General features: G+C 41.9%; 1 protein-coding gene across 2 annotated transcripts in view; it reads left to right on the plus strand.

Annotated features, from left to right (window-relative positions):
• NYAP2 (neuronal tyrosine-phosphorylated phosphoinositide-3-kinase adaptor 2) overlaps nt 1-26,696 on the plus strand; it is a 266,423-nt gene that overhangs the window by 97,360 nt on the left and 142,367 nt on the right. For both annotated transcript variants that reach the window (XM_027049063.2, XM_053215873.1), the window contains one exon: nt 11,281-11,582. In XM_027049063.2, coding sequence (XP_026904864.1) covers nt 11,281-11,582 — 302 coding nt within the window. The remainder of the gene's footprint in view (nt 1-11,280; nt 11,583-26,696) is intronic.

Consider the following 26,696-nt stretch of genomic DNA (forward strand, 5'->3'; position numbering starts at 1 on the left):
CAACTTTGATAAAGCCTGGCTGATAATGGGAGCCTCCTTCGAAGAAACTACTATATCTGAATTAGATCTAAAAACATGATTTAGCCAAAGGAAGAATTTCAGGAAGACAGAGCAGCGTGACTGCGGCCTGGGGTCATGATGTAACCTGTCTGTCTTCTCAAGACTCATTGCCACACTTGACATGTGGTTGGTCTTGAACTTTACCTTTGAGTCAACAATCTGGAACAAAGTGAAGGTGGGAACATGTTATATCAGGATAATCTTAAAATCAAGGAGGGACAATGTTGCAGTTGAGACTTAGCATAAGATCTGAATATTTGAAAGACCTTGAGTGTTATATGAAATCGCGCATTTTTAGTCCGAAGAAATGGAAAAGCCATCAGAGAGTTTTAATTTAGGGAGTGACATGAACAAATCTGCATTTACAAGGATAATCTGGCAGCAATGTGGAAAAAAAAAAAGATCAGCTAAGAAGCCATTGCATTAATTGAGCCCAGAAATGATGAGCATCTAAACCAAAGCAGGACAGTGGAGACGGAGAAGAGGGGATTAAGTTGATCCTTGAATTCAAATTATTAACTCTTCTAACAAGGACAGGAATTAATAATGTTTGAGGACTCACAGATTTTTCCTTCCTCCTTTATCATAAATTAAGAAAATGGAGACTATATGGGAAATAGTGCAGACTGCCATTGAAAAACATTATCATCCTGGGCGCCTGGATGGCTCACTAGGTTGAGCACCCGACTTTGGCTCAGGTCATGATCTCACGGTTTGTGAGTTTGAGCCCCGCATCGGGCTCTGTGCTCTCAGTTCCGAGCCTGGAGCCTGCTTTGGATTCTTTGTCTCCCCCTCTCTCTGCTCCTCCCTCACTCACGCTCTTTCTCTCTCTGTCTTTCAAAAAATGAATAAACGTTAAAAAAAAAGAAAAAAAAGAAAAAGAAAAGAAAAACATTATCATCCATCTGGGTGGTTAAGAAACCCAGGAGTTACTCTTGAACTTTTCCAATCATATATTTCTGCATTCATTCATTTAATAAATGTTTATTGGGTGACCTCTTTGAGCCAGGCGTCATTCTAGCCTTTGGGAATACAAAACAAACAGGTTCGATCAAGTTCTGCCCAAATACCTCTATAATTTTTTGGTTTCTCTAGATCCTCACGGTCAACACACAAATTCTCTTCTCCCCACTTCTCTCCCTTTTCTGATTAAGTTTTACTCGTGCTCTGTATCAGCTGAAAAGCCACTTCCTCCATGGGACTTCCCAGCCCCTCGGTCGTGGTCAGAACCTCACCACTCGTTCTTCCATTCCACCTGCTCTGTACTTCCTCTAAGGGCACATCCAACCACATGGTGCTGAAATCATGCTGGTTCAATAGCCTGTGGTTCCCTGAGGATACTGACCCCTGGGCTTTGGTCACGGCCAGAAAATAAGTCCTTGGATACTTTTTGAATAAATAGTGAGTAAATGAATTAAATGCCTCCACGTAGAGTTGTTTCTTCCTCTGTAAAAATTATACCTTTGAGAAAGCCAAACCCATATTATACTTTAAACTGGCCTGAAGTTAGCCCTGTCTGCTGAGGAGGTTCAAGGCCATTAAATGTTAACATTCTGTATTTCTAGTTTCCACTTCTAGGTTGGAAAAAATGAGCCACATATGGTTAGCTAAACTCATTTGTAAAAAGTTGGCATGTTCTCAAACTGCATTCAAAGCTTATGTCAGTTTTGAAGACACAAATAAAATATATTTTCTAGAACCTCCCCGTCTTTGGTTGAATTTTTGGAAAAGATCTCCCACGATGTGAAGTTCTGTAAACTATGTTCTAAGTTGAATCTGAATATCATGATTTGATTTGAATTTTTCCCTATACCCTCTTTTCTTCAAGCCATGACACTTTAAGAAGCAGAGAAATCTTATTTATGTACAGACATAGGAAATATTTTAATTTTAAATTCCATAGTGCCATAGATAATAACATATGTTAATCTTAAAAGCAGTTGTCATGTCTTAGTAAAAATAAGTCTCTGAAAGATGTTCTGTAGAATGTTCTATGCCTACTCTTTAATAAGCATATAACTTTGATAAAGGTTAACAATCTCTATTCCCTGCTCACACCTCCTTTACTTTTATTCTTTTTTAATTATTAATTATTAATTTATTATTATATCTTGGATTTTATTGTTATGAATAAGCATCAAGTGAATCACAGCATGATCAACCTCAAACTATTGACAATAAGTACTTTGTGATTAAAAATGTTACATTTGTGGGGCACCTGGGTGGCTCAGTTGGTTGAGCATCCGACTTTGGCTCAGGTCATGATCTCAGGGTTCATGATTTCAAGTTCCATGTTGGGTTTTGTGCTGACCGCTCAGAGCCTGGAGCTTGCTTCAGATTCTGTGTCTGCCTCTCTGCCCTTCTGCCACTTGTGCTCTCTCTCTCTCTCTCTCTCAAATTAAAAAGATTTTTAAAAAAGTTACATTTTTTTCAAGCCTAACTCCCTAGCCATGATTGCCCTGAACCCTAACTTTCATAAAAATTTTAAATATTATGAAGTTTGACATAATAACTGTAAATGTATTCAGTAGATTTGCCAAACTCTATATTGTACTCGACCAATAATTATGACAGAAAAAAATGAATTATTTTTGCTCTTTTTTCTTTACTTTGGAGCAATTTTTTTTTCTGGATTTGGAGGTATGTCGTATGTCAATCACTGTCAAAGTCCACTTATGGAAATAAGCAAATTGTATTGATATTCCTTTATGGTGCTGTGGGATGGAAACTGATCATTAAGATGTTTATTTTATAGTTGGGTACCGAGAGACAAAAAGTGATACGGAGTTGCCTGGTAAATTAATGTTTGTCCAACTTCCATTTGTACTGGCCACATTGCTAGGTGACTTTGAAATTTTTAATCTTCTTTTAATTTCTTACAACAACCCTGGAAAGTACTTCCATCATTATGAAGATAAAGGTAATTGAGGCTCAGAAAACATGTGCCTCCTACCTAAAATGAGAAAATTAGTCACTGGTTGATTAGATATGTCATACTCTTTCTGAAGTATCAAATTTGGGGCAGTGCTGAAATATTCTAGCAAGGAGAAATAACAGATTAGATGCTTAAGAATATCAACTTTAAGTATAACATCTGGAGCTAATGGAAATTGCGTGTTATCTCTTTGGGGCAGTTTTTTTTTTCTTTTCTTTTCTGTTTTATTCTGTTTTGTTTTGCTTTTCCATAACCGTTGACCACAGCAGTTGACAAAACAAGTGTGTAAAGATTCCATTTTTAACACTTGGCCTTAAGATCCAAGAAGTGTCAATAAATAGCCAGACACAAGAAGTTAATGTCTGAAAAAAAAATCTAAGAGAGTTAAAATATTAGGGGCACAAAAGTAGAAATTAGGTATCACTGAGGACATGAAGTGCTGAGAATAAATGTTAGAGCTTAAAGCAAGAAATACATAGCTTACAACTTTGAATGAGCAACTGAGACTCAGAGAAGACATTAAGGGCGATGGTGAGTGAACAATTTGAAAGAAAATATGAACACAGTTTAATTTTACTGGAGCCAAGTTTCCGCATCAAAGTATACTGTGTGATTGAAAAAAATATATATACATATGGGACAAACATACAAGACAGTTTATTACTCCCACTTGTAGTGTTAAGTAGGAAGAATATTTACAATCAAGAAATAAGTACAATACATTCATTTCCTGCTCCCGATGGCATTGACTGCATTTTCTGACATAAGTTAGTCAATAGCATTTATTTAGTAACTGGTTCACTTTGGACTTTTTCCAAAGCATGTGTCAGCAAATCCAACTATTATTGCCTTTGACACAATGGAATTTAGTGGACCGTATAACTGAAGGGTTTTAGGGTTGACCTAGCTGCAGGCATAACCAGATCCAGGTCTTCTACAATGCCACGGACCTGGTCCAACTAATCTCCCTTCATGGTGGCAAGAGGGATGAGGGGCGTCTGAGTTTGCACACAGTGCCCAGGATTTCCTCTGGTTGGACCTACCTGAGGCATTTGTCAGTCCCTACAACAATCTTCATGGCCACAGGGATCTGGTGGTGGATTGGCTCGGTCTGAGTAAAGAGGACTGGTTCCCACCCAGGAATTTCCATCGTCAGGAGTAGGGAGAATGGTTCCCTGGGAAGCACAGATGACAAAACTCTACCAAGCTCCCTAACTAAGCCCTCGATCTGACTATTCTCACAGAGGACTTACTTCCTTGGTTCATTGTTCCTTCATAAAACACGTGTTTGAGCACTTACGATGTGCTAGTGACTACAGCAAGGAGCAAGAAGACAGGATACCTGCCCTCACGAAGCTCAGGGTGAGTGAATGCGAACAGTCCCTTGTAGTCCTAAAGGCCCAAGGGGGTTGAGATGAGTTCCATCTGCCAAAAATGGAGGCAAATATAATTAATGATGCCTTTCAAAGTCTGACATTTGGTTGAGGCATATTACCTGTCAAAATAGAAAAAGGTGTAACACACTAACCTCTTGGTCTATTTTATGGCCAACTTTTCTTGCACATAGATTAGCTGGAAATGATACTCAGAAGAGGCCAATGTTGAAGGGGAAAAGGATCAAGTTCTGAGGCAGGAGTCCCTTTGGTAGGGCGAGCAGCACAGGGTTATTGGCATTTAGCCTTGTGTATCTGAAGAGAAGGCAAAAGGGAAGCGACATCAAATGCAAACTTTTAAAGTCATAGTATTAATGAATGACGTCCAAATATTAATTTTCTTCTACAATGCCTGACATGAAAGATTTGAGTAATTAGCAGATGATGGCAGTCAACTTGCCCACTGGCAAATTTTATTATCTCCTTTGCAGCAGTGGCCTCCATTCTCCTTTCAGGTTTCCCCCCATTTCCTTCATGGCTGAATGTGCCCCTTTTCTGGTACCAGATAAATATATATTGAAGAATCAAAAATTCCAGGTGGTTCAGAAGTTTGTGAAGGTAGAGAAATACTAGATGATGCATCTGTGTCAAAGATGAATTTTTGAGCTCAACTCCACAGAATGGTTCCAGGAAAAAAAAAATCCAAGCAACAAACTCTTGGGTCATCCTTCAGTTTGCGTGAAAGAGGACATAGACGGATGGATGGATGGAATGCGATATTGGTTTTTTCCACTGGTTCTCAAGGAAGGCTCTGCTATGAAATATTGGCATGTTGGCTTCAACATCACACAGAGAAGCAAATACCTCTGTCACTTTGAGAGCTGACATCTCACCTTGCTAGCTCACCCTTTTCTAGGGTTGTGTTTTCATCTCTGAAAGGTGACAGTTCTCAGAAGGAGACACAAAACATTAATGCTGATGGATTTTCAAGAAGACAGCAAGACAAGTAACAATCTCTGTTGAATAGCATTGTCAAAGCAGTTTTGAAGCTCTTGTTTTGTACCTTTGTTTGTCTGTCACAATCAACAGGTGCTTTGAAAAACAGAAGCAACTGTTGAAGGAAGTTAAGAGAACATGAAGACTATATTTGTCTAGATTATCCTGATACCTTGAGTTGAATGCAAGATTTTGCTTTGACTTTGCGTGCAGTTTCTTGACGCTACATGGTGTCTTATAGTATTCTTTAAAAACAGTCTTACCAGGTGCATGATGATTCTACAAACAAAATTCAGGAGGACAGGATTTAAAAGTAAGACTTCTAAAGCCAAAATAATTAAGTGCATATTTTAAGTCAGACTCTGGCCTAAGAGCTTCATGTACAGTATCTCAGGTAAACCTGGTAACGATCCGTGAGGACAGAATTATTATTTAACAGATAGGGAAACGGGGTTAGGGATCAATACCTACTATTGTTTGGTTTGTAAATGATGGCACTGGGGAGGGAGCCCACAACTCAGTGACTCCAGAGCACACATGTCCAGGCCTATGCATTAGCCAATAACTTGGCTGGGGGAAAAGTTTGTAAATATTTTATCAATTACTTCCGGGAAAATGACCTCCCTTGATTCAAGAAATACTTTTGCTTTGCTTTGTTTTCTATTGGAAAAAAAGTAACCTACAACTAGATCGTGCAGCATTGTCTTCATTGTGTAAGAAAAAGCATACTTGTTTAAATTCAGGATTATGAAACTTATTTTTATTTTTGTAACATGAGATGTGTCAGGCTTCATCTATCTTGAGTGTTACAGTCTTATTGCAAAAAGACTCTGCTTTCTTTAGCTCACATTACTTTCACTTCCAGCCAAGTATTCCTACAGTGGAGATGGTCCTACCTCCCCAACCACCATTTAAATGAAGCAAGAGATTGCCCTATTTTCACAAGCATTTATTATTTCTGGGGTCTCACATTCATTTTTAGGCTTTCCCTTCCCTCTTCTTTGGTTTCTGAATTTCATTGGTTGCATGAGTATTCCCACATAAGTCAGTTAATGCCCTCTCCAAAGCAGGCACCAAGCTAGATGGGGCTAGAAGTGTGAGAGATGTATTGAGAAAGATGCCTGGGATGATGGGAAGGGAGCAGGAATAGGCAGGGCTGGCCTCTGGGTCACAATGCAGTATGACATCTGCTAAAGGAGGAGGAGTGGGAGGGGAAAAACCTCCCACCACAGTGTAGCTATGGGAAATTCTCAGCCAGCCAATAGGGGAGCTCAGACCCCAAGACCACCCAGAGAGGACTCCCACATGGGGTAGAAACAGCCAGGCCCCAAATCACATCATGCTCAGCTCTTGGCCAGGAGCTTTCCAGGGACAGAGTGACCTTGACTAAAATACTGCCCCAGATTTGATGACCTTGTACAAAGCTGGTGGCCAACAGCTGCTGTCCTTGGAGAAGTTTCTCTAGAGGAAGATCTAAGCCACATTCACCCTTTACCCTCAGCAAAAGTTCTCCTACAGGTTTGGAAAACAGCTGTTTCATGGCTTCCTTAGGACTTCTTAGGACTTCTTCCTTAGGACTCTTCCTTCTCCTGAGGGGAAACTTACAAAGGAACAGTTAGAGCAATAAACTGTAGCCCTCACCATTGCAGTTCATACGGGGGCTGCGAGTGATACCCATTTTCTGTTCTCTCCACCATTTATTCTGAATTCACCTCATTGTCACCCTCACCTAACACCTCTCCTGGGCTCAATGGCTTACTTGGTGAGCCTAGTCCATCCCATGAGACATCTGAACCCCTGGTAACCAAACCCTTCTTGGGCCAGGGTTGCTGCATGGACTGCATTTCAAAATCACGATTGGGCAAGGGAATACCAAAAGGGGTTCCACAGATTTTTCGTTCTGCCCCATAATGTGGCAGCAGCCCTGCTACCTCCTGCCGATCCAGGTGTAAGACCTGTTCCACAATGGAGACGTGTCTTCTGGCCTACTGGCTACTACAAAGGGAGTTCAAATTACCCAGGAAGCAGTTATGGCTTGTTGCTCAATGGAACCCTTCCCGTGTCTTCTAGAAAGAGTGTGCCTCCTTTGGAGAACAGAATCTCTAACCCTGTAGAGCCCAGAATCACAGGAACAGAAAATACAAATTCCCTCATAATAACCACTGGGCCATTGGTTGTTGGATGACTTCATTTCTCATGGCAAGTTCTCTCTTTAAGGAAGATCTCAGTGGCCTATACTACAGCTGCTGTACCAGTATTTGGTCTCCTACCTTCAGACGATTATGTATCCCCACATATTGTTATGTAACTTGCAGTGTTTTCCTATTGAAGGAGAATCTATCCCCACCCCTTTGACATCAAGCTTGGTCATGAGACTGGTTTTAGCCAATGGAATGTGAATGAAAAATTTGATGTCATGTCTGAGCAGAAGCTTTAAGAGACACCACGTGGTTCAGTGAGTCCTTTCTTCTCTGCCACAAGAACATATCCCAGTAGGGGTTAGATCTTAGAATGGAGAAGATCCATAGAGAAGAGTTCTACACAGCTCATACACAACCAACCCAATTAACGCATGCAAGAAACTAACCTTTTTTGTTGTAAACCACTAAGAATCAGAGGTTATTTGTTACTGCAGGATAACCTAACAAGATATGAGTAATAAATTGTACATTTTTTTAATCTGTGATACTGTGCTGGTCTCTGGCAAGTTTCCTTTGTCCCACTTTCTGATTTTTGTGTCTCCCTGGCTGTTTCTAACTAACAGATGTCTGCTCATTAACGCCTCTAACTGTTGTTCTTCATGTTTCTGAGAGGTCTGGATTGGCTACATCAGAAGCATCTGGATATAGTCTTTAAAAACACACGACTCATTGGTTGCACGTACAGAGGTTGTGACTCAAAAGATGTGATTCAGTAGTTGTCTTTATTTAGTATGGGTTCTAGAATCTGCATATTTTTAAACGTCCACATGTTTCAATAAATTCAGGAATTAGTTGTATGCTATGGTCCAAACTTTTCAATTTGCTGTAAGCTAATCATCTTTATTGGTCTCTTGAACTTAGATATACGATAACCTTTATTTCTTACCCTTAACCTTGCGTTGGACAATGGCCTTTGTATCCAGATTATTTTAGTGCCATTCCTTTATCCTTCATTCACAGCCTGGTCAAATTAAACCAGCAACTCAGACCTACTATTGTTTGAAGTATGCATTGAATTTCTCTTTGAAAGAAGTGTGTGTGTGTGTGTGTGTGTGTGTGTGTGTCCATACATGGACATATATGAACAGAAGCATTCAGAGTTAAAGGAAATTGTTTTCTGCTGAAAAAAAATGTAATTTTGAAATGAAACAGTAGAGCTAATTATCTGTCTGGAAAAAGGCGCAGGCTCGATTTAGGTCAAAAGTAACAGAGAAATTGCTGATACAATTATTCCTAGTAACTCTCTCATAAATGCCTACTCGCATTAACAGATGCATAAATCCCCTCACGTGACTATGTTACTTGGAATGAGATGACTGTCTAAATAAATCCTTAAAGCACTCTTTGTTCAGTGATATGACAACAGAAATAAGGAAAATGATTGAAGGCAAAGTTACATGAAATCAAACACCTGTGACAAAAATGAGGGCCACCGTCATCACAAATCAAAGATATACCTTCCTATTCCATCACACCCATCCCCCCACCTCCACCACTCTTAGTCTGTCTTAAATTCTTAATGATTTTTCATAAACCATGCCATTTGAGTAAGCTTCGTTTATTTATTTATTTTTTTTGATTGATGTGCTTGAAGAAAGCACAGAAAGTAAAATGCTTAGAAACACTGCACAGGCTTAGGATGCTTACTACTGTGATGTGAAAAGCTCCACCCAGGCAAGCCTTTGCTTTCATTCATGTTTCTGGATATCTCTGCTCTGGTTAGTGCCCTGAGTTTCCAGGTATCTTTATTTTGTTTCGCAAAGATGGGATATGCAGTGTCTGAATGTCAACTCAAAATATTCAGAAAAAAAGTAATAAATGTAAAAAAATACTTTTGACTGAGGGACAAGTTGTCGATGGAATTAATGCCAGAATCAGAGTCTCATGTTCTTGTTGAATGCTTTCTGGCTCTATCCACTGTGGTCACATAATTGTCCTAAGTCCTCAACTGAAGAGGGAAAGAACAAAAAAACATTCCTTATTGTTCCTGCTGGAATGTCAAATTTGTGACCAACGTTATAATGCTATAAAAGATATGGCACAGAGAATTACGAAACCTTACCTTGAATTTCATTGTTATAAAGGCAAGCCAGCCAAAATTAAGGTTAAAAAAAAAGTTTAAATAAACATGTCTGGAAAGTTAGATTAAACAGTCTCCCAAAATTCATATACTGAAAGATACATTTTTATCATTCATATCAAAGAAAACCAGTGGGATATTTCTAACAATGTTTCTTCTATTGATGAATGAACATAAATGGGGAAAACTCTGGAAAAATCTCTTTTAAAAATTCTCATTGACATGTCCTTTTTCTTCAGAAAAGAGTCACCATTAATAACATAGAAAAAGGCCCAAGAGTCATTTCCTATATGATCCATTGAGTTTCAAAACTGAGATTTCTTCTATTTTAAAACGTCTGTTCAAACTTTCCTACATAAAACTTAAGAACCTTACATTTAAGAATTTTACGTATTCAGGGGTGCCTGAGTGGCTCAGCTGGTTAAGCCTCTGACTCTTGATTTCGGCTCAGGTCATGATTTCAGCTCAGGTCATGAACTCATGGTTGGTGACATCGAGCCCTGGACTATGCTCTGTGCTGACCGCAGGGAGTCTGCTTGGGATTCTCTCTCTCCCCTTCCTTCTGCCCCTCCCCTGCTCATGCTCTCTCTCTCAAAAATAAATAAATAAACATGGGGTGCCTGGGTGGCTCAGTCAGTGAAGCGTCCGACTTCGGCTCAGGTCACGATCTCGCAGTTGGTGGGTTCGAGCCCCGCGTCGGGCTCTGTGCTGACAGCTCAGAGCCTGGAGCCTGCTTTGGACGCTGTGTCTCCCTCTTTCTCTGCCCCTCCCCTGCTCATGCTCTGTCTCTCTCTGTCTCTCAATAATAAATAAAGATTTAAAAAATTAAAAAAAATAAACATTTAAAAACTTTGTCTCTTAGTGAGGTATTTAGAAGTATCCCAATATCACATGATATTTTAACTGCATCTCTTTAATTATCATTACCCTATTTTATTCTGTGAGGCAAGCTTATCAGTAGAACTAAGTTTCTAGTACAACTCAAGGTTTCTGGAGAACGAACAGAGGTTGGCAATTCTTTTCTCCATCCCTGTCTCCCTCCCTCTTTTCCTTCCTTCCTTCCTTCACCTCCTGTTCCCTTCCTGTCTCCCTTTCTCCTTCCTCTCTCTCTCTCCATCCCATATTTGGTAACGGTACCTCTTTTGTTGCTGTTTGCTTTGTTTTCCCCACGATGCCAATCAGGTCAAAGTAGAGATGATTTTGGTGTAGGGGAGATCTCGGGTGCTGTCCATCTGACCTCAGTCATGTGTCAAAAGACAGTCTGTGAGTCACTGTCAGGGACTTGTTGTTGGCTTTTTAATCCACCACCAAGATTTCCTTCAAGAAAAACAATTGCCCCTTAAATGCACTATGCGGCATTTTCTTTTCCTCTAGAATACTATTTTGAGAACATCAGGAGGCCTGGGTGCTAGGATGGCTCGCAATAAGTGTCAGGGTTTCTGGTTATAAACACGTTATACCTGCTTTCCCATCACACTTCAGGCCCAAGTGTGACGTTTGTGCCAGTGGACACGTGTCTTCCGCAGTCTAGCGTTTCAATGTGCGCTCGGCCGCTCGATAGACGCGCGCGCGTCCGTGACCTTGCCCTCCCGGCTCCCTTCACCTTCACGGATTTGGCTCTGCTTTCTTTTACAGCATAGGTGGCGAAGTGGGGCGGGGCCACGAAGGCACTTACGCGGGCAAACATTTCCGCATGGGATTCATGACGATGCCCGCTCCTCAGGACAGACTTCCCCATCCCTGCTCCAGCGGCTTTTCCGTGAGGTCCCAGTCCCTGCACTCGGTCGGGGGCACCGAGGACGACAGCAGCTGTGGCTCCCGCAGGCAGCCGCCCCCCAAGCCCAAGCGGGACCCCAGCACCAAGCTGAGCACGTCGTCCGAGACGGTCAACAGCACGGCGCCCGGCAAGAGCGGCAAGGCCGCCGAGCGGCCCGAAGGTAACACCTGGGCCCACTCCCCTGGGGACAGGCCAGGACGCGTCCAGGCAGCATGCAGACGAGCATGTGCCTACCCATTCCCCCCCCCATCCCCCCCACCCCGGCTCTCCCAGTCCTGCTCCCGTGTCCCTGAAGTCCCAGAAAGGAGGCATGGAGACCAGGAGGCCACTTAGTAAGGTGTTGACAAGTGACACCCGGCAAGATGTATTTATGTTATCCCAAAGGGAAGGGGTGTGAGTGTGTGTTTTATTGTCCCCTAAAGCCTCGCATCATTAGGAACTTGTTTTGCCTGGAAGATACCTAAAGTTTGTATGTTCTTGCTTTGATTAGTATTCCTCGTATAATTATAGAAGTATGATGTGATTATTAGGGGAACATTGTAAGGCAGAAAAATACACAGAGGGCAAATTGTAACCCTTTTTAGAAATAATGATTTTGGAGGCGCTGGGGTGGCTCAGTCTGTTGAGCTTCTGCCTCTCGATTTCAGCTCAGGTCCCGATCCCTGGACGCAGCCCGCATGGGGCCCGCTCAAGATTCTCTCTTTTCCTCTGTTTCCCTTCCCCGCTTGAGCGCCCTTTCTCTCGCGCTCAAATAACTTAAGACAAAGAAGAAGAAATAATGATTTTGTACATTTTGACGTACTGCCTTCCAGTGAATATGAATTTATGCACGCACATGTGTTTGTAGGAAACACACACACACACATGCTGTGTATATATTTCAGTGTCTGCTTCGATCTTTACCTCTAAAGTCTACCTGAGCCTCTGTTTTTCCTCGGCTGTGAAATGCACAAATCTCCCTCCACCTCCTTGCTGGTCTGTGAGTATGAATTAGGTCAGGTTAACCATAGATCTCACCAGATCTTTAGTAAGTTTCCGCCTTCCTGAGTTTTTCCTGAGAGTCGGCTGGAGGCAGAGCAGTCTCCAGTGCGCGTGGATACAAGCCCATCCAGAGTGTTGTGCGTAGTTCTGGAAAAGGCTTCCAGGTTCCCAGGGCCGCCCATGACCAGCTTGAGAGCATGGCTCTGCCGGGCCCCTTAGTGTTTCTCTCGCCTGGTTTGTCCTGGACATTCTCCACAGCAGGCTTCCCCGGCCCCCAGGGTAGGGTACCAAGTTCTGCAGTGGTTTGCAGCTGCCGATAAAAGCCGGGTGGCCTTCTCCTCAACTGGGAAGGTATCTTTTGTCACATGGGCTCCCCAGTCCTTCACGAATGTTCCCTCACCTTCTGGTCTACCTCCTTCCACAGACGCTCAAGTTTAGCCCATGAGATGGGGCGTCCGTGAGGCACCGTCACACCCCCTCCGTCCCTCTCTTCTCCTTTCCCACCCATTGGTGTCCAAGTGCCTATTTGGCCAAAAACAAAAGCTTCAGTGCATACTGAAGAGTGCAAATCAATGCCCAGAGGTGGAGCTCATCCACGCACTCTACAAGGAAAATCCGCCTTTGGGCTCGGTGTTTCCTACTACACGTACGTGCAAAAAAGCATGACTATGTGCATGTGTCTGAGAGAACCTGGGTGAATGACATGTACGTGAATGCAGATTTACGAAGTTGAAATCATGATGCGTACAGTTTTGTGCTTGATTGTTCACTTATTCTCCTGTGACTATTTTCCATGGCGTTCAGTTTAAGAAACACCATTTCGAAGAAGAGAGGTGTACATCACAGTACTTTATTTAATCATTCCCCTTGAGAAATGCTTAGGCCGGTCCAGCTTGTTTTGCTGTAATGAATGCCACTGACATGTGACTGCACGTGCTGGTGTGGGTCTGTTCGTGCAACTCTCTTCCTTGTTCCTCTGCTGCCTTAAGAGGAGATTAGAAAGTAGACCCCTCTTTCTCCTGATCCAAGGGCATTGGTATGTCCTTCAGCTTGTAACACACTGATGCTTATAGAGACTAGTCAGGTGTTTCATTTACTTGTTAATTAACACGCTGAAGGGCCCTGGAGATCTGCTTTGGTAAGTTTTAAATCTTGTGCTTAGGTTTTCTCCGATGTTGATACGCAGTGTCTTTCATTTCTCTTTATTTTCCGTGATCTTATTTCCATAACTCACCCGTCTCCCACCTCTCATGCCAAAACGCTACGTAGTCAACGATGCTAGATTGTTTACAAAGGTAGTTTACTGATTTAGAGCGGCGATATCTGAGTGTTGAGGCTCATCTAGAAATATTGAGGAATCAAAGGGAATAAAAAAAGAACCTCCTGAAGGGGAGGGGAAAGATGAAACAGAGGAAGAAAGTAGTCAGTCAGGAGGGCGTGATCAAGCCGTGAACTGTTGCTGGTAACATCCCTGGAAGCAGTGTGAAATGCATGCCTCAGCATAGCCACCCCCACCACCCCCCCCCCCCAGCTCAGGAGAGGGTGACCTTGAGTCTTGAGAGCGAACGCATGTAGAAATACATGATGGTTGTCCCACAGAAGAAACATTTGAGTGGTGGTGATTCAGTTGTCTTAAAAGTACAACCGATTGCCAGTCCTTTAAGATGCTTTAGGTACCTAATTCCTGAGGTAGAGCCGCTCTTAACTCTTTCAGATCCCCTCACCATCTAAAGATCTAGGGTTTCAAATAGCTACTGTATCAAACAGAAGAGAGTAGCTGTATTATGTGTTTTTCTGAGGGTAGAAGAGGAGAGAGTAGCTAAGTTACAGCAGCACGAAGATTTAAGTTAGATGTGGAAAACTACATCTAGCATGAGACTTGATTGGCATCGAGACTTGATGAGCATTGATCGGCATGAGCTTCTTAAACTGGAGGTCCAAGTTCCACACCTCTCCTCAAAAGGAGTAATAAGGGAGGACTGAGGAATCTTCAGCTGTAGCACTTCTTTGTGGATGCTCGGTGGACCGGATGGGTTACTAGGATCCAGCGCAGGAAAGGTCAGCTTCTTCAGAAGAGTGATTCTCAATGCCAATTTCACCTCTTCAGAACACTGCATAAAAGGCAATTGCAAAACTGGATGCATTCGAATCTCCTCTCGCAAGTTTTGACTTCGTTAACAAGAGAGAATCGGGGCTCGGTTCAGAGATGGGGAAAAAAAAATCTCGGGTCCGAAAGCACGCATGAGTATGTGTACACACAAAGCCAAAATCATATAAATATGTAGATTGTTCTTTTATGAATTCGCAGTTCTTTATAACCGGGAGTTAACTGGAGCTCATTGCAGAGAGCATATGTTTTCTTTACAAATTTTTCTAGCTATCACAATTACAACGAAGATGAAAAGTGACTTCTGTGAATCTTTGTCTGTCTTTTCTTTTTACATTAAATGTCAGCAAAATCAAAATATTGATTCAGTGGCATTAGAATGATTTCCATGGTAACCGGCTTCTGTTTAAGTAGGGGATTATGACTTCCCTGTGGATAAACGTAAAAAAGAAGTGGACTTTGTGGCAAAACAGCTTTTCAGAGTGGGAAAAAATATGTGCTTAACGATGAGCACACACAAAAATTACATACCGAGAAAGTACAATTTAATTTTTTTAAACTTGTAATTCTATCACGCTGAGAATAAATATTGGTGATATTGGTGACTGTATGTTAGGGTCTTGTACGATAGTAACACCTTTAAAAAAATATGCAGTGGAGAAGAAATACTGGCCACAAGTACGCGATAAATATTTTAATTGCTTTTTTTTTTTTTATTGCTTCGGTGCGGTATCTACTTGGTTTTAGGGATAGATTAGATTACGTTAAGGGAGTTAATTAGAAAGGAGGAGAGGCCCTACCAGCTGTGTCTCATGTATGATCCAGAAAAAGCATGTATAAGCTCACATTCTTTGCCCCCTTCTGCTCAGGTACACATTCGTCCAGTTCCTCCATAGCGTCATAATTTGAGACACTACGTGGGGCAGGCAGAGACTATACCTAGGACCAACAGGCAAACATTGACTTTGGGCAAGTGATCCAATGAACCTGTTTCGTTACCTTTAAAATGAGTATAAAGAACTGAACATTGGGGCACCTGGGTGGCTCAGTCAGTTAAGCGTCTGACTTTGGTTCAGGTCATGATCTCACGGTCCGTGAGTTCGAGCCCCGCGTCGGGCTCTGTGCTGACAGCTCAGAGCCTGGAGCCTGTTTCAGATTCTGTGTCTCCCTCTCTCTGACCCTCCCCTGTTCATGCTGTCTCTCCCTGTCTCAAAAATAAATAAACATTAAAAAAAAAAAAAAAAGAGCTGAACATTGATGGTGACTGTCTCCCTCCCAGCCTTATGACAACCCACTGGGCTAATGCCCATGATGGTGCATCGTAGGAAGAAATTGCTACACAGCTAGAAGTTAATACTGTTTTAAGACATACTTACTGACTATCAATAGGCCTGAATAACATAAAATTTGAGTTTGGTTCAACACCTGTATTAAAGACAAATAGGAGAGGAAAAGGAAGCCCCCTCCCTGCCCCCACTCTACACGTTGGGCTGAACATTTTGTATACAACAGCCCAAATAACAGGGGAGTAGTATGCCGGTGTAATCATCTTTTCATGGTATCATGACATTAGTATAATATTTAGTATAATGGGGGAAACATTTCTTTAAACTTGAAATACTTCTACATGTTGGAGTCCTTTAAAAAAACAAAGAATGCTTTTCTTTTTTTTTAATTGAGGGATAATTGACACGTAACATAGCAGTTTCAGGTGTATAACACGACGATTCAATGTTTGTGTATATTGCAAAATGATCCACGCAATAAGTCTAGTTAACATCACAAAGAGTTATGGTTTTTCCTCTTACGTTGAGAACGGTAAAAAAAACATTTTGTGAAATGTTTATTTATTTTTTGAGAGAGGGAGAAAGAGAGAGAGAGAGTGAGACACAGGGTCTGAGCAGGGGAGGCGCAGAGAGAGAGAGAGGGAGACACAGCATCCGAAGCAGGCTCCGGGCTCTGAGCAGTTAGCACAGAGCCTGCAGGGCTCACTCTCAGACCCAGAGATCGTGACCTGAGCCAAAGTCAGACACTCAACCGGCTGAGCCACCCAGGCACCCTTCGGGTTATTGGGTTATTTTTCATTCTTAATTTATAATATTCGTTTATGATTGTCCCTTTACAAAACAATGAGAAGATATTTTTTTGGAATTGGGGTCGTTTTTCCTGGCTTCTGATTTTACCTCTTATAGAGATGTTTAGTGGAGTCATATCTGTGAGTCAAAAATTAGAGTATCTGCAGAGATACTTGAATCATGACTGTCCTTAAAAACTTGAAATGTGGGAGTGCCTGGGTGGCTCAGTCGGTTAAGCACCTGACTTCATTCAGCTCAAGTCAGGATCTCCCGGTTAGTGAGTTGGAGCCCTGCATGGGGCCCTGTGCTGATAGCTCAGAGTCTGACCTGCTTCAGATTCTGTGTCTCCCTCTCTCTCTGCTCTTCCCCTGCTCATTCTCTCTCTCTCTCTGTGTGTGTCTCTCTCTCTCAAATAAATTAAAAAAAAAGAAAGAAAACTTAAAAAAACAAAAACAAAAACAAAAAACTCGACATGTGTAGTCAAGCCAGCACGAAAGGCTAAATTCACTGTAAAGTCACTGCCTTAAAAACAAAACAAACAAAAAAACCGAATTCCTTTTTCAAGTTACCAAATGAAGAAAGTTACGTTTCACGATGCTGGTTTTCGTGCTTCCATTTATTCAGCCAGTACTGTGAGCACCTCCCTGTTGGAGTGGGGATCCAGAGGCGAATGGAACAAGTGGTCTATTCCCTCATGTCCCCTTGTAACCAATTTTGTTCCCAGCTTGGCAACTCAGCCTTCCGCTGTCACATCACAGAGCAAGCACTGACTTAAACTCCTTTCTAGAAACCAGAAAATCTGGCATGAGAGCCATGGGGGCTTCCTCTATGTAATTAGTTGTTTAGCTCCGAAAGGAGCAGTTTAACACATTTTAATAAAGTGCTTGTTCCTACAAAGAATATTTGCTGTTCTTTCCTTGTTCAAGGCTGACAATGGAAAGGTGCCCAAATCTGATTTTCCACCGAGAAAGCTTCAAAAGCGACCCGAGGGCATTTAAGGAGAGAGGAGGAGAAGGTTGAGTGCTTATTATCTTGGGAGAACTTTCGGGTTTCAGAATTCTGGTTTAGGGACATAAATCAGCACCACTCAGGGCCAGCCATATACTTGTTTTTGCTCAGTTATAGACCTCAGACGTTTATAAGGTACTCTGACAAAAATTTGAAGACTATTCCTTTTAAAACTCAGCCTGACATGTTAAAGAAAGAGGGTCTTTAAAGGCAAACAGGCATTGGTTTCACATCAGTGCTGGCAGCATTTAACCCTCTCTCTCAGCCTTGGTTTCCTCACCTGTAAAATGGGAATAACAATAGTGATTTGGGGGGTAGGCAGAATGGTATCCAAGAGGGTGTCCAAGGGTCCACACTCCCCGGCATACTCACCCTGTGTATTCCCTGGAACTAACATACCATTGGTGGCTTGAAGATAGACGAGGTCATGTGGCAAGGAATATCAATGGCCTCTAAGAATTGAAGGTAGTCTCCAGCTAAAAGCCAGCAAGGAAACAAGGACCTTGGTTCTGTCACTGCAAGGGACTGAATTCTGCCAACACCAAAAGTGACCTTGGAAGTGGATTTGTCCCCGGCATCCTCAAACAAGGATACAGTTGGGCTTCCATGTTGATTTCAGCCTGTGGGACCCTGAGGAGAGAGCCCAGCCTCCCGGGTTCTGGCTGTGCCCAGACTTCTGAGCTAAGGAACTGTGTGAGCTAGGATGAGGCTACTGATTCTTAAGCTACTGTGTTTGTGATCACTTGTTGTCACAGTGGTAAGTAATCCATCTTACCGAGTTGCTAGGCAGAAAACCTGAGGTAAGACACATTAGCAAAATGGAGGATGTGGCCCTTCCTCTCAGCACTGGGCTGTTTTCTCAGGGAGTGAAGGGTGGCTCAGACAGTGCCAGTGGCTTTCCAGACTTCCCAGGCCAGACCTTGAAAGTAAACGAGATGACAGAACCTCAGGAAACACTGACATAACAGGTAGGGCTCTTGAGTATCTCCTCAGCTTTTTCTGAATTTGCTTGGATCTTTTCCTGAGAGGGTCCTTCCTTTCTCACCCACAGGTTTTGTTCTTTCAAAGGGCTCAGCAGTGGCTTTTTGGGTGGCTTCTTTGAACCACTCATTTTGATGGCTGCAGCTCGCCCGCTTAGGGCCTTTTCCACATGACAAGTGGCACTTGTGCTTCACAGTGTGTGCCTAACGAGCGCTCAAGACCCCATGTAGCCCGGCACTAATAAAACACAATGAAAGGGGGAAAGCGAGCTCTCAAAATCTTCATAGTTCCGGCATTGGCGAGTGTTCTGGTGTGAATGCTTGTTTGTTTTATGGGATGCGATGTGGGAGATTGTCATCAGAGTCCCACATTCCTGGATTCCTCTTTCCAGGTTGACGGAATCAGAAGCTGCTAGGTTTCCTAGTGTTAAAGCCATCTGTCGAACCAGGCTCTGCTCAGATGGAGACAGGGTTATACATCCACGGCGTGAGTGATCTTTCTCCAAACGTGCCCCGAGGCCCATGAATGAAGCAGTTTGCAAATCAATCATCACGTAACGCATCTCTCTCTCTCTCAGTCTTTGCCAGGTTTGTTGACTTTGCTCCAAAGAGCTACCTCGCCTCCAGTGGTCTCACCCAACATCCTTCTATTAAGAATCTGGATTTGGCCTCAATTACCTCAGTGTCTCAGATTCATAAGAGGATTTTTGTCCATGTTGTCGACACAGATGGATTTTTCCCTGAGAGACCAATAAGCTCAAAGTTCCTGAGTGTGGTGATCAGGACATTCATTTTGAGGGTGTTCACTTGCAACAAATTGACACAAACTTACTGACTTAAAACAACATACCTTTATTCTCTTACAGTTTGTATGAGTCAGGAGTCTCCTCAGGGTCTCCCAAGGCTGCAATCCAGGTGCCAGCTGGAGCTGGGGTCTCATCTGTGGCTCAGAGTCCTTTCCATGGTCACGTAGTTGTTGGCAGAATTGATTTTCTTCAGGTTGAAGGACACACAATCGCTTACTTCTTCTAGGACGGGAGTGGGGTGGGGGGGGAAGAGAGGGAGGAAGAGGGCAACTCTCTCACTTCTATTCTTTCCCTTCAGGGAAGGCCTAGATCTTCTTTTGAATAGCTCATCTAGGATAATCTCCCTTTTGATGAATGGCATCCACTGATTAGGAACCTTAATTACAATGGAAAATCTCTTCACCTTTTCCCATATACTGTTAACTTAATCAATGGAGTTAAAAAACAAAACAAAACAAAACAAAACAAAACAAAAACATTGTATTCACACTCCTGCTTGCACTCAAGGAGAGAGAATTACGTAGGATGTAAGTCACAGAGGGAAGGGGTCTTTGGAACAGCCTAGAATTCTGGTTGCCTACTCAGAAAGATACAAAAGAGAATATGTACGTATAGCCTTTTTAGAAACCATCCAGCCATCTGGTTGAATACTTCAGAAGTCAGTGTGTGGAAAATTAATTAGCAATGCGAGCAGTAAACAATAATTCACCAGAATAGTACAAATATCATAACATAATCTAAATAATTGGTAAATAAATAAGACATAACTCCCCTCTTCATTTCTCTCTTTGTCTTTCCTTTATCCCATATCAGGGAAGCCACTCCTGCTGCAAAATGCCTGGGTTGTTTTGCTGAGTTGAAAGTGGAAAAATCTCATTTCTTTTGGCTTCAGTCTTCCTTGAAAGGCATGATAAAATACACTCCTCAGTCCCATAGTCTCCATGCTAAAGGACTTCTAGCACATAATGATCCAAGTAAAATAATGACACCAAAATGGTGCAAATATTTAAAATTGTGGTGTGTATAAATGTCAGTCTATTTGATCTTTGCTGCTGATTTTCCTCGTTGACGAACTCTCTTGTTGACCCACTGGGCTAGCTTCACCCAGCGTGAGTCACTGTCTCGCGAGTCACTGTCTCGCGAGTCACTGTCCCCTAAAACACCATATGGAGGTAGGCCAGGTAATACACAGTATCCTTGATATGCCAGTGGTGCTCTCCAACATTTTCGACTGTGGTTTTCCCTAGAACCTCAGGACTGTAGGGATTAGTGGTGTTAATTTAAGCTATTTACCTTCTTGTCTTCTGCCTACCTGTTGAATAGCATTTTGATGACAAATAAAGATGAGACTGCGTGTTCCCAAGTTATGCAACTTCTGAATTAAAACAGTTCATCAATGTCCATTTATGGGTACATGGATATACAAAATCATGCATCCACCAAGGAAGTAGAGAGAAGTAGACATAACCCACATTGCAACTTGCCCCATGGTCTCTGTTTTTGTCTAGTCTTGAGCTTGGGTAGGTATTTGTCTCTTCTTTGCAATTATACGAAAGCATTAAGGAGCAATGTAGTCAGTTATTAAATTACTAATTACTAAGGTTTTGTCAGACAAATGGAAGAAAGGGGTTTATAGATTGCTTTCCTTAAATAGCATCTGCCTCTTTTATTTCCTCCCTGCTCTGCAATGTTCTCACTTCTTCTGTATTTCTTTAGACTTCAGCCTGGCCCCTAAGGCCTGAGAGTACCATCACTTCAGAGTCTCCTTGCACTTACATAAGCATATTCCCTGGACATTAACCCAGCTCGTTACCCCAGTCAGTGTCTTTTGGAGAGTGCTTCCGATAAAAACATTTCCTTCCATTTGATTACATACAGCATTTGATATTTTACCAAACAGCTATTATATATACAACTAAATTTAATGTTTAATATTAAATTTAATATTAAAATAATTATAAATTTATAGTAATTGTGTACATATGTATATGTATAGACAGATATATATGTGTATATATATCTATATCTATACATATCTACATATATGTATAGATATATATATAATTTTAGGAAAATGGTGTGTTATTTATCTCAACATTCTCCATCTCATGGATAAAACAAAAATGGGAAGGAATCTTTAGTCCAGTAGTGGGTGGGCTTCCTCCAAAGCATGGTGGAAATGGGATTAGCTCATTTCAGACTAATCTAACCTTGACTACTAATCTAACCCACTTCCAACCTTGACCCTATGACCTCTTCAAGCCACCATCTTGTATGTCTCCTTGTTCAGTTGGTTTCTCAAAGGCCTTCTGCAAGTGCCTGCTCCACTGAGCCAACTCTTATTTGTTCCAGATGCATAACTCATTAACCGTCTCCACCCTCACCGTGCCACTGAATCCAGTCTTGGTTCCCATCTCAATGGCTTCCTTCTGTGCCTATCCTTTGTTATTTCTCTTCAGCATTTTAGACATTGGTAACTCCCATGTTGGTAACCCTGCTGCTCCATTGTTCATGCATCCCCCTCTACTGGTTTTGTTCCTGACTTCTCTCTGGATCTCCTTTGATGGTGTCTCTTGTTCTGCCTGATTCTTAAATGATGATGTCTCCAGATTTTGCCCTTGGCTCTTATCTTCTACCATGATAGATAGTTGTTGAATCAATAAGTGATGAATCCACATACTCTCCAAATGTCTGACTGAATCTCTGGACCCACTTCTATCTATAGACATCACAGATTCTTCAAACTCATCATGCCCACAACAAACCAGCCAATTCCTCCATGTTTCCTCTCTCGATGTTGAGGTCAGAATGTAAGAGCCTTATCAGATTTCTTTCCTTACCTTACCCTGGACATCTAATCCATTATCAAGTGTGGCCAGGTTCTGTCCCTCAAACGTCCCACGTCTGGCTCTCTCCATCATTTATGCTTTTACTCTCCCATCTCAGACCATCGTCATTTCTCACCTGGACAGCTGCCTGGCCTGCAGTTTCTTCTTCTCAAACCTACCCTCTTTACTACTGCCAGAGAGGACTTTTCTCATTTGCGTATCCAGTCATATCATTATCCAGCTCCTGACTTCTCTGGGCCATTTGTTACCTACTTCCTCATTTACCCGATGAAAGCACAAAACATGAGTATGGTCTTCATCATCTTACTCCTGCCCGCCTCCAGAGCCACATCTCCTATCATGTATGCCCCTCGTAGAGGTTCCAAACTACATGATTTTCTCTGAACAAGCCAAACTTGTTCCTGATCCCGGGCCCTTCTGTGCATGTGAAATTTCTTCTGTCTGGAATGCCTGTTCCAAGTTAGTCTCCATAGCAAGTTTCCACTCATCCAAGACCCCAGAGCAACTGCTACCCACACCGTCCACCCATCACTCAATCCCAGCTTGGTTTACAATAGAGTCACCATTCTGAATGCAATGAGGTTTCATTAGGTTTGTGAGGCCTTATATTTTCTCTGCTGTTTTACATTTCTAAATCTTGGTAGGCACAGAAATTAATTATGGATAGTGTCAAAGAATACTGTTTACAGGCTGTAATGTGTTATTGGCACTGTAGACCTTTTAAGTTTATTCTCACTTTATAAGTCAGAGAAGGTTCAACCTGTGGCATTCAGATAAGGTATAAAAAACAAGTTTCTCAGTTGAGATGCTCTAAATAGAGACATGAGATTTCTTCCTCCTCAGTGACTTTGGAAGTCAGTTTTAGTCTTCCCTATTCTCATATATTTTGGGGTTTCCCCTCACCATTTCTGTTGTTGTCTTAAAGACCAGGGTTATCTTACAAATTATTTCTGTTTTTCCATTATAAAGGCATTCAGCTTCCCAGTGGTTCCTCACTCTAACTTCAAGAAGAGTGTGTAAAGCCATTTTTTAAGGCAGAGTGACTTCAAGTGTACATAAATCTTGCCTTTAATTGACCTCGGTGAAACATCCACTTATTGAAGAAAGAGTGCTTTGGTTTTATGGCTGTGTGTCTGTACTGAGAGTTTCTATATTATGTATTGCTTTCTGTGATTTTTCTTGATAAGTGGGAGGGCAGTGATTTAAGACAAGCTTTTCAAATTTCTTTTTTGCTACAATATGTATTAAATTAAGTTGATTATATGGAGCAGAACATGGGAACACATCACCCTTTGGAAACCTCAGCTTTTTGACAACTTCATTGAACGAGAACAGCTAAAAACTAAGAAGAATTAAAAGAGAGAGAGCTTACTGGAGCTAAACTCCTTCTAGCACTGAGGCTTGTGAATTGTACAGAATGGCAGTTGCACGTTTATTTGTTTGTTTTTAACTTAGTATACATTTGTTTGTAGGTCTTGTTTTCACACCCCCATAGCATGTTAGAGACAATGAATAATCAGGGGGAAAAGAACAACAAGGATCGTTTTACCTAATACTAAGAGGAGAGAAACAAAATTCAAAGAATTTGTAGAGTTTATGTCAAGTCCGAGAGCATCACCTGCTCAAAGTGCCTTGACTACTCTCCCCCTGTATTGCTTTCGGTGTTAGTAGTGATGCCCCTGAGGTTGTCATCAGTCAACAAATTTTTTTTTATATTTTTTAAATTTTTTTAACGTTTATTCATTTTTTGATAGAGAGAGACAGAGCGTGAGGGGGGAGAGGCAGAGAGAGAGGGAGACACAGAATCCAAAGCAAGCTCCAGGCTCTGAACTGACAGCACAGAGCCTGACACGGGGCTCGAACTCATGGACCGTGAGATCGTAACCTGAGCCAAAGTCGGACGCTTAACTGACTGAGCCACCCAAGCATCCCAGTCAACAAATATTTATTAAGTATCTGCTATGTGCTTTGCACATATGAAATGTCCCCTAAAGGACATTACAACCCAGGGAGGGCCACTGACATTTAAACAGGTAGTCATAACGCAATGGGATCAGTGCTCTGGTCGGTGAAGTACGGGATCTGTTGTGAGCATAGATCAAGGGCACCCACTTCAAACTAGAAGAGGTAGACATGGCTTTTCAGAGAAAGTATCTTCAACTGCTGAAAATAAAGATGCAGTATATTTTAATTTAATTTAATTTAATTTTTAAGTAAACACTGCATCCGACGTGGGGCTTGAACTCATGACCCAGAGATCAAGAGTCACATATTCTATCAACCGAGCCAGCCAGGTGCCTGGAGATGCAATGCATTTTAGAAATATTCCATGTAGAAATGCTTAAAATGAAAAAATGTACTGCTTCTGAGTGAGAATGCTCTTATATCTCTGGAAAATGTGGCTAACCAAGCTGATTTATATTCCTGTAGTTCCAAACAACCAAAGTTCTTCTCTCCACGTATAATCTTTATTTGAGGAGTTTAGATGTTTATTGTATCTCATAGAGCCTTTCATCTTTATGAGATACAAAGGACTGGGTTATCTTTCAAAGAAAGCTAAGAGTACACACAGGTGAACTTCACAGAGATGAACTGGGGATACTCACTTCCATAGAGGAAATCAACCTTGTATCCATATGTTAAACAGCAATGAGAAATTAAAATTAGATGTTGCCTGTTGTTACCTATTTCAATTGTATTTTTTCCCCTAACTATGTCTGGGTATATTGGCCATGATTATTTACTGGATATATAAACTTTGGAAAAGAAAAGGATATATATATATACATACTATTTCTATCTATGTGTGATTAACTCAAGGCTATATAGATCTATTCTTCAGATGCTTTGCTCTCTCTTATATCCTTAATCAGAAGTCAGGTGTCAGTGACAGTGAATATCTTTGTTTTAACAACATGTGCACACAGCTTGACAGTGAACACAAGCAAATTAAATATAAAACCAATTGCCACATTCAAAAAATAACAGAAGGAGGAGTTATTGGTTTAGTTAACATGGTTAGATGCATTTGAGATGCTGGGACCACAATCTTCTGTGGTATCTTAAGGATGATACCTATAGCAATAAACAACTTCTATAATCTGTAATCTAGGACAAGTGGAAGGATTGGCACCTCTCTCAGTCCCCAGAGGATACAGAAATTCTGACATGTTAAGTTCCCCTCATATGGGACGGTATATTCAGAAAGGCAGCTGCTTGTGATCTGTTGATTATTCCTTCAACAAATATTTACTGACCATCTACTATGTGCCACTTACTGTTCTAGGAGTTTGAGATACATCCATGAACAACCTTTGGAAAAAGGTGCATACCTTTGAGGTATTTCTATTCCAGTAAGAGTAAGCAGTTCATAAACTATAGACATAATAAACCCATAAACTGGCAAGGATGCTGGAAGGTTATAAATGTTATGGAAGAAAGAAAAACCCGGAGCAAGGCCAAGGGGTCCAAAAGGCAGGAACACTTAAGTAGAGAGAGAAGAAAAGACTTCATCCTGATCTTTGAGTTAAGATAGTGATTCAGTCTAGACCCAATCAGGAGAAACCATGTGGTAATTTGAATAAGGAGCATATACTGTAAAGAATCATTTAACAGAATATTAAATTCATAGGAGATCAACTAGTAAGAGGGAAAGCAAACTGCAGAGAAAGCAGGAATAGAACATATGAAGAACAGCCCCTACTCCTAGCATTGAGATAGTGCCCTCCAGCCAGAGCTGAGTTCCAGGCCTTGCTGGGAGCTGCAGTTGTGAATTACTGGATGGCAGAAACATTCCTGTGGAACAGTGCTCTTGCTGGAAATCCACCTTCTGGAACTTGCCAGAGAACCTCCCTCTAGGGTGTGGGAAAAACCGTGCAGAGAAGTTTCTCATCAGAACTACTCCATCACAAGAGCCTCTGGGGTGGGGAGATTTGCTGTAGGCAGCTGATGGCTTTTGGGTGTTTCCGGAGCCAGGCTAGAGAAGCTGTGGGCTCTATAGGAGCTGGACATAGGGAAGCCACTTGCACGGCAGGAACTTGGCTGGTGAGCTGTTGGAACCAGGAAGCAAGATCTCACTTTGCTGCAGTGTTTTTCCAGCATCTTCTACTGACAAAGCTTAACATTGTGCCAGCTGGCCCAGGAGAAGATATTTAAAGAGCCTAGATCTCCTGTCAAAAGCAGGAAGAGGATGAGTTTAGAAGTGAGAGACAACCAATTGATAACTTGCACAGACAGTAAGGAGATGGGGATGTGCGCTCGGTGGATGTCTTCAGGGAAAATGTTCCAAGTAGAGAAGACAGTCGCTGCAAAGACCCAAAGGCAGGAAATACATAGGTAGGAGGTCAGTGTGGGGGGAACATTGTGGATGAAAAAGACGAGGCCAAGGGGCACTTGGATGACTCAGTAGGTAAAGCATGCAATTCTTGATCTTGGGGTGATGAGTTCAAGCCCCACATTGGGTGGAGAG

Source organism: Acinonyx jubatus, chromosome C1 (genome assembly GCF_027475565.1).
Source record: "Acinonyx jubatus isolate Ajub_Pintada_27869175 chromosome C1, VMU_Ajub_asm_v1.0, whole genome shotgun sequence".
Lineage (NCBI taxonomy): Eukaryota > Metazoa > Chordata > Mammalia > Carnivora > Felidae > Acinonyx > Acinonyx jubatus.